This window comes from Triticum dicoccoides, chromosome 5A, assembly GCF_002162155.2.
Source record: "Triticum dicoccoides isolate Atlit2015 ecotype Zavitan chromosome 5A, WEW_v2.0, whole genome shotgun sequence".
In the NCBI taxonomy this organism is placed as follows: Eukaryota; Viridiplantae; Streptophyta; class Magnoliopsida; order Poales; family Poaceae; genus Triticum; species Triticum dicoccoides.
This window is the reverse complement of record NC_041388.1, coordinates 345,276,708-345,285,323: the sequence shown is the minus strand read 5'-3', so window position 1 is coordinate 345,285,323 and position 8,616 is coordinate 345,276,708. Positions and strand designations below refer to the sequence as shown.

Sequence of the window (8,616 nt, the reverse complement as noted above, 5' to 3'; positions counted from 1 at the left end):
CTTAAACTACACAGCCAATATCCGCGGAGACTTGATCTTCGACGGATTCGAGCCTCTGCCTTGTGCGTCACGCGGTCATGATGAGTATGATTTAGCTCTACCATCCGACAGTATTCAGGAGATCGCACTGGCAGCCGCTCCGACCCTCAATTCGGAGCCAGTTGCGCCGTCCATGGATGGGTGGATGGACCCTGCCACGGAGGCCTTACCCTCATCGGCGATCGAGCCGAACATCGACCTTACTAAGCTTATGCTTGTACTCATCTTCCAGTACTATATCATGAGCCAAAGTAACTAAACATCCTCCATCACCTCTTGCAAATCTCAGAACCTCCAATCCTTGATGCACTAAACTGACTTTCACCACAACCAGTTCTTTCCCTCATCACCTCGCTCGAATGGAAGGGAGACTGAAAAGAAAGCGATATAAGTACATCACAAGGAATCAGATGAGGGCTATTGACAATCCATAAATCCCATGAGTCCTACGGGTGGTATACATGAATAACCAAATGCCATTTACAATTCTCCTGAAGGTGGGTAAATAAAATGTTTAACCAAAGCACATCTTACAACCACATATTAGAGGTTTGATATCTTTCAGGCCAATTGCAAAAAATGATGAACACTCTGACTACACTAAGAGAATGGATGCGACGTGATGTGAAACATATACTGACAATGCATCATGTAAAGGGTTAGTGGTGGTACTGATTATTTGTTGTTATTAGCAAATCCTTTTAGAGACCATGGATGACTAACACGATGTTGCAATCAATTTGTAATTAAAGAGACCAAAATTTCTTTTTTTTAAAACCAGAAAGTCCTTGCACTGGAGTTCAGACAAACCCCTCAATAACATGACCAAATTTGTTTTGGCTCTGTTTATCAATATCAAGTACTCCCTCCGTTTCAAAATAGATGACCCAATTTTGTACTAAAGTTAGTATAAAGTTGGGTCATCTATTTTGGAACGGAGGGAGTACGAACCAGCAAATATACAAACTTGTGAAGCTGATAAGAAATCATCAAAGTTATGGCTCTAATAAGCGTGCACGTGCAACGCATGTCTGACAAATATTACACTCGGATGGAGAAATTAACTTTGGGGAAGTGGCGCCGGCGTCTCCTTAGTTTGGTCGGCACACGTGGGTCTGTTGGTTGGATGTCGCGGCTCATGATTGTGTCTCTGTGTGTGTGTGTGAGAGAGAGAGAGAGAGTCATCATTCCTTCCTCTACCCTCGTCTACCTTATTAACATAATTTGAGGGACCTAAATAAAAACTTACAGAACAGGACTACGAAACAAACATCTAGCTCATACTGGCTGTACCCTCGTCTACCTTATTAACATAATTTGAGGGACCTAAATAAAAACTTACAGAACAGGACTACGAAACAAACATCTAGCTCATACTGGAAAATTGGAAAGCTTGACCCTATCATCCTGTGTGATGTGAGGTACAGAGAAAACCAAGTCATTAGAGGCAATTGCTCTTTATTGCCCTACTGTATACAATAAGTTTCTCTACTTCAGGTTACAAGTTCTTTCAAAAATACAATTCACTCATAATTCTATTAAATGTAGTAATGTTCAAGATGAAATATCAATTAGAGATGCACCAATTTCCTTATTCATAAGGTGATGAAAGGAAGTCATTTGAATTTTGAAGTTACATTTCAAAAACTGTTGCAAAATTAGCAGGATACAAACATTAATACAACTGTGACATCCTTATTCAAGATACATCATGCAGAAATCTACCACCACAGATTGCTCTTGCATGATTGTTGTCGGACCTAGGGATGCCGCTGACACTTACTCAAGCCATAGACGTTGATTTCAGGAGTAGAACTTGCCAGGCCATCAGGTGTCTGTTTCAAGGTGTACGCCTGCAGTGTTGCATGTGCTCAGTCACTCGAGTTGCAGTTATGTTCCTCAAACCAAGAAATTACCCAAATTACAATTATAATGCACAAATCATCTCTGAAATCCCAACCCATATTGTAAAGCTTGAAGGCTACACCTTTGAGAGCTTCAGCCAAAAAAGAAACAAATATCAGTAGTATGTACAAATATTAAGAGACCTGATGTATTTGGATTCTTTTATTTGCATGGAAGACAATAAACAGACATCGGTGGCACCCAAGTAGCAAGGCAAGACATAACCAGACACACATTAACATGTTAATTGTTACAATATGTATTTTAAATAGAACGGAGCAAAGAGTAATACATTCCTTGAATTATGATCCAAGGTGACTTTTTCATACTCCTTATTTTTTTTATAGTGTAGGTGTAAGAAGGAACTCTTATATATTGAAGGTGGTTTTTCCCAGTCAACTCGTTGCAGTTTTAGTGGGTGGTGGCTTCCACTGTAACTCTGAACCTCTATTTCCCTTTGGGGCGGTGTAAGAAGGAACTCTTATATATTGAAGGTGGTTTTTCCCAGTCAACTCGTTGCAGTTTCAGTGGGTGGTGGCTTCCACTGTAACTCTGAACCTCTATTTCCCTTTGGGGCGGTGTAAGAAGGGACTCTTATATATTGAAGGTGGTTTTTTCCAGTCAACTCATTGCAGTTTCAGTGGGTGGTGGCTTCCACTGTAACTCTGAACCTCTATTTCCCTTTTGGGCAACTCCAAATATTTGAGTTTCACAACCATTAAGTCAATAGTATGCATATCTTTTCAGCTAGCTTGTTATTTCTGGATGTTACAATACCTTCCCGTGTGAATGAAATGGTGCATAGTGCAGGCAGGCATAGATGTACAACAATATGCCCTTCGTAACAATATCCACCCCAGTTCCTGAATTCATTTTTATGCTCTAACTTATCCTTGGGGATAAAGGAAAATTTTGTGACTGGGAAAATGCACTACTAAGAACTATCTGATGAAACTACTTGACAAGAATTTAATCCTCAGCAAGATGAGAATCAGAGCAAAGAGTAACAGTTTATACATGTAGTTGTAACTAACCTGACGTGATAGCAGCATAGAGGCCATCAAGATCATACCTTCCCATGCTATAATTAGTATTCCATAGAATGTAGAATAAAAAGAGAAGCGCACTATATTTGGTTAGCTCAGAATGTTCTCATCAAGTTGTGGTTCTGAACTTCTGATTGTGAGCTCAGCAGTCAAGTACTCCCTCTTTAAATTAATATAAGAGCGTTTCGATTACTAAAGTAGTGATCTAAACGCTCTTATATTAGTTTACGGAGGGAGTAATAAGAGTAAGCAAGTAATTAAGTACCAGATACCAAGCGAGTGTACGACAATCTACCCATCTTGGACTTCGCTTGTCAAGACAATGATCATGAAGAGGTAGAAAATCTAATTGCAGAGCATGATGAGAAACTCGAGCGACAGCTTGAGAAACACCCATACCTAGAGAAGGGAAACTGTTTGAAATGTTAAAAGTAAGGCGACGTCCCAACTCTAAGTATAATCCATTTCAGTAAATCTTGACCTTGCGGGATGGTATATCTAACTTGGAAGATCCACAGGCTGTAAACGTTGTTCTTCTCACTGTCACTTGACAATGGCAGTTAGACATTCACTTGTCTAAAGATCACCTGCTAATTATGTAGCAATACTGAATGTGCAACATGCAACGCACCATCTTGTTCTCTAACTCCATGAAAAATAGGAAATGATCTTGTACCCCAATATTATCGTCATATAATTATACTGACCAGTATTCACTTATTTCTGCCGAACTTGCAATACTGCTGATCATCATCGAGAGATCCTAGGCAAAATTGAACAAAAAAATAGAGCTTCAACAATTAATAAATATCAGTGCACGTAGCTTTAATCCAGGGCAATTTAAATGGTGACTCTTAAATTTAGAAGAATATGAAATGGATCAGCATGTGCCTAGGAGAGGTCTAGTAATTCTTCACTTATACTGTTATACATACGTGAGGATGGAACAATATGTGATAGCACAAAACACAAAAAATGCAATCCTTCTCGAGCTTGGAGTGGTGATGTGCTATGGCCGCATTGGCAATCACCAAACAAAACTGAAGTTATCTTTGCCTTTTTGGGACCGTTTACGAAGACATATAACATGTTATAAAGTAATCATACGTCATGATATAAAGTAAGCACAACATGTCAACATTCTGTCCAACAGTTAGTGTGCAGCCAACTGTGGGTCAAATATGTCTCAGTTCAGAGCAGCAGGGGCCAGGGACTTGAAGTTGACAACACTAAACTTGAGATGGCAATCATCAGTATGTATCTTTTCAACCAAGGACTGTCGAAAGCGTGCTCATTTTTTCATGTATACAAGCATGGTTTACTCTCAGATACAAATGGGAAATTTGACCTGGATGCAAATGTGCAACAAAGTAAAAGGAAAATGAAGTCTTCAGTTTGATTGTAGTTAGTGAGTTGTGTGACTTTGATGACATAAACAGGTTCTGTTTTGTGATGTTTGCTGACGGCATACGACATGGGCGAGGAAAGGGTCGGAATGTACAGTTATTCAGTGCGTAGCATGAAATTCATATTTTTATAGAAAATATAAAGTCACTACAGAGTCCAGGTAGATAACCTCAATACATTGGATGATGAACTTCGAGTGGATACCAAGCATCAGCTGGACAGCATCCCTGGCTATTTTGTTCAAATAACTAACAAAAATTGTTAACATTGTAGCTATTATCAAAGGAATCAACATGACGAAAATAGCATACAGTAAAGCTGTGATCTGCGCCCGCCCGCACGCACGAGGAACTCATCAGTACTTGGATATCTCTCTCTGCCTCACGCTCATCAGAAACTCACGCGGCATACAGAAACGTATAACCGAGCAAATTAAGAAGAGCATCCTCACCTCTTCCAGATTTCGCGCTGCGCCTGGCGGGGATGGAGCACCAGAGCCGGATCATCTGCGCGCAGACGCTCTGGATGTACGTCACCTCCCTCGGCTCCCGCCGGGTCAGCGGCACCGAGAAGTAGTAGGAGGACGATGTGGGCGCCGAGGCGAGCCTCTGGACGCGGGGCACGCCGTCGCGTGCCGAGAGCAGCTGCGGCCAAGCGCTCTGCTACATCTCCGAATCGTCGCTCCTTCCCCGCCCAGCCGGACAAACGGCGTTCGGGGTGGCTGGTGAAGGTAGACGGCGAGGCTCGCGACCGACGGCAGAGTCTGGGTACCCTGCTTCAGTCAGCCAGCGACGGACCCGGCGAGCTCATGGTCTTCTGCGTACATCGCGGCCACCAAGTAGAGGAGGACAGAGATGCCGATGGCGCCCTCTCCCGCCTTCCCCTGTGTTATTGAACATGCGAACAATTAAACAAAAAAATGTCATTGCAACCAGAATCTGAGGGGAAGGCACCTGCAGGGAATATAGAGAACTCTGCAACAAGGAACCGCACCCATAGCAGATCAGTCTGAATACAGGTAGCAACAAATCGAATTTTTGCATCACAACCTTTTCAGTTTCTAAACGGAGAGAAGGGAGGAAAGAGCCAAGAAGTCTTACCAAGCAGGATTGGTGTCCGAGACGAAGTCATACTCGAGGGACAGGTAGTTGAGGTATCCGTCCATGTCGCCCACCACGCCGTCCTTCCGGAAGAACTCTGCCTCGCCGATCTTGCCCCCCTTCTCTCCGCTGCCACGCGCCACGCCGGCGAGCCGCTGATCCCTGCCTGTGGCGAGCTGGGGCTGCAACCAGGAGTACGCGGAGTGGAAGAGGAAGTGTGGCCTGGGGTTTGGGCGGGCGCGGCGAGCAGGTCATGCCGCGGACCGAGCAGGACGGCGGCGTGGACGGGAGCAAGCACAGGCGAGGTAGTGCCAGCCCGTCGAGGGCCGACGACCTCGGCCAGGCGGCTGCAATCCAGTCGATCTTGGGGATGTGGGACTCCGGAGGCGGCTGGCGAGCCCTCCATGGCCACGAGGCGGCCACCTCCATCGCGAGATCCAGGGCGACTTGGCTAGGGAGAGGAGCAGCATGCTTCAGGACGGCGTCGACGGCGTGGTGGTCGCAGAAGATGGGGGCGGCGGCGGCGTGGTGGTCGCGGAAGATGGGGGCGGCGGCGGCGTGGTCGTTGCAGAAGATGGGGGTGGGGGAACCCTAGCGCGTGCGAGGGGCTCGGGGACAGGAGCGATTGGTGCGAGGGGAGAAAAAGGAGCTCGCCGGTCAAAGTGTATTTTTTTCGTGCGAGGGAGGCTAAGGCGTCGTCATAGTTGTCTTTGGTTAACCTACGAAATTTCGTAGATTTTTCTAACACGAAGAAAAAGTTAATAAATATGAAATGAAAATTGATCGGTGGATACTATCAACTGCTACATAGAATTATTGTTTATTGTGTTCGGGCTGTCAAGGTTCGTTCGTCCTGGGGAAAGTCCTCGTACCGAACCAAAGGTTTGAGGTCCTTATTTTCTTATTAGTTAAAAATTAAAAATTATTATTCATAGTTAAAAGATTTGACATAAAATACTAAGGGAATCAATAAACGGAGGCAGTAAAACACTACTGGTAAGTCAAACGACGATCACAGTGGCAGCAGCTCCCTCTCCTCCTCCCCTTCATCCTCGGTGTCGGACCCCTCGCCACCGGGACGGGCTCCACCTCCATCTCGCGCCGTCTCAGCCCGCGCCAGGTCTCTGTCTCTGGGATAGGTGCAGTACAGAAACGAGTAGACGAGACAGCACAGCGCCATGGGGATGGCGATCGCGGTGTACAGGGCCCTGGCGAGGGACGTCGCGTTGTGCCGGTCCGTCTCGACGGAGGCCGCGTGCCCTGCGCCGCCGGCAGCAGAGCGCACCAGCTTGTAGCCGTAGAGGTGCTCGGCGAGCATGCCGACCACCGGGGGAGCGAACGAGGCGAGCACGGCCTCGAACGTCCGGTCCAGCGCGTACACGCTCGTCCTCGACCGCGGCGGCACGATCTCGGCCAGTATCGGGCTGTTGGTGGCCGAGGTGTTCCAGGAGGCCATGAACCCCATGACGAACAGCGCGGCGCCGTGGTGGGCGAAAGTCGCCGGCTCGCTCGGGAGCGCGAGCAGCAGGACGCCGGCGAGAGGGATCGCCGAGCCGGCGCTGATCTGCGCGAGGATGATGCGGCCCGAGTTCTTGAGCCTCCCGGCGAGGACGTCCCCCATCTTGCCGCCGAAGAGGCCGCCCAGCGACGTGGCGACCTTGAACAGAGTCATCAGCGCCGCCGTCTCGCCGTGGGAGAAGCCGACTAGCTCGAGCCACATAGCCGTGAAGGACAGCGCGGACCAGGGGAACGAACCCGTGAGTCCCTGCGCGACGATGACCTGAAACGACGGGATCCGTAGCACGGCCTTCGCCTCCCTCGCGAAGTCCTGCAGCTCCTGCCGCACCGGCTTGGGGGCCCGGACCGGGGCCTTGCTGGCGGCCGCGAACGCGCGGATGGACAAGCCGACCGCCGCCCCCACGGCGGCGAGCAGGAGGAAGGCGAGCCGCCAACCCGGAACGCCAAAGAACGAGGTGGGCGCCATGAGTAGGCCAAGGGTGGTGCCGCCCACGGTGCCGGCCTTGCTCGCCACCATGAGCCACCCGAAGGCCATGCCCCTGTTCGTGCCGTCGACGGAGTCCGCGACGAAGGCGAAGATCGCCGGGATCTGCAGCGCCAGCCCGACGCCGTTCAACGCCGCTGTCACGGCCATCTGCAATATCGCATCATTCGATTTTCTAAGCGACCAAAGCTCTGGACCAGGGCACGGGCGCACGGCCGCGAGTGAGCATGAATGGAAACGTGCAAGGGCAAGGGTCACCAGCCTGCGCAAAGGTGGTTGAGAGGCCTATGAGCAAGGTGGCAGCGGCCCAGAGGAATGCGCCGACGGCGATGACGGTGAGGCGGTCGTGCCGGGCGGCCAGGTATGCGGCGAGGGGGTAGCACGCGGCCTGCACGACGGAGCGGGAGAGCGCGATGGAGCCGAGCGCGGTGGGCGAGGCCTGCAGCGCGGCGCCGATCTCCCTGTACACGGCCGGGAGCAGCGCCGCGTCGGCGCGCTCCATGGCGAGCGCCGCGTACGCGAGGAGCAGCGTCGCCGCCGCCGTGCGCTTGCGGCCTCGCCGCCTCTTGCTCTGCTCCGGCATCGCGCGCGTGCGTCGTCGCCACTCGCAGGTAGTACGTGCTTGCTCTCGATGCCTCGACCCGGATTAAGAACGCCTGTGCATCACGTGCATGTGCTCGTGTCCCGATGACGTATAAACAATCCAGCAGGCCAGTAGGGGAACGAGTCGTTGAAGAGCAGCAAAGGTTTTGCAAACGGATCTTTCGAGTCAGCCTAGCTATTTTATACTCCACCAAATGGACAGTACTCCTAAAGAATAACGCAACTTGAGATTGGAATCTGGAATCCAAAACTTTGTGTAGCAAGAAGGCAATGAACTTTGATTTTTTTTCGACTATACAGTATACACACTCGACAAAAAAATGCATTGGTGCATACGTCCGTCCGTCCGACAATACAAAGCGATGGCGTGTCAGATTGTCCTGTAGCAGTTGTTCTTGCATCCGTACTTGTGTCAGTCTTTTACATAAAGGTGGAAGAGAGTGTAGAGATAGTACGGTGCATGCATAGCTATTTGTTCTCTCTCTCCCACTAAAAACTTGCATTTTATTTTTCA

The 8,616-nt window shown here is 48.9% G+C and overlaps 1 protein-coding gene and 1 pseudogene across 1 annotated transcript; both read right to left on the bottom strand.

Moving 5' to 3' along the window:
* Positions 1-1,599: 1,599 nt before the first annotated feature.
* On the bottom strand, positions 1,600-6,139 carry LOC119301428 (annotated as a pseudogene).
* A 322-nt stretch (positions 6,140-6,461) lies between these two features.
* Positions 6,462-8,112, bottom strand: LOC119301430. The gene is made up of 2 exons (XM_037578390.1): positions 7,762-8,112; positions 6,462-7,649 (listed from the first exon to the last, which is right to left on the bottom strand). Exons 1-2 carry the CDS (start codon positions 8,080-8,082, stop codon positions 6,510-6,512), a joined length of 1,461 nt encoding a protein of 486 aa, XP_037434287.1. The 5' UTR covers positions 8,083-8,112; the 3' UTR covers positions 6,462-6,509.
* Positions 8,113-8,616: the final 504 nt, after the last annotated feature.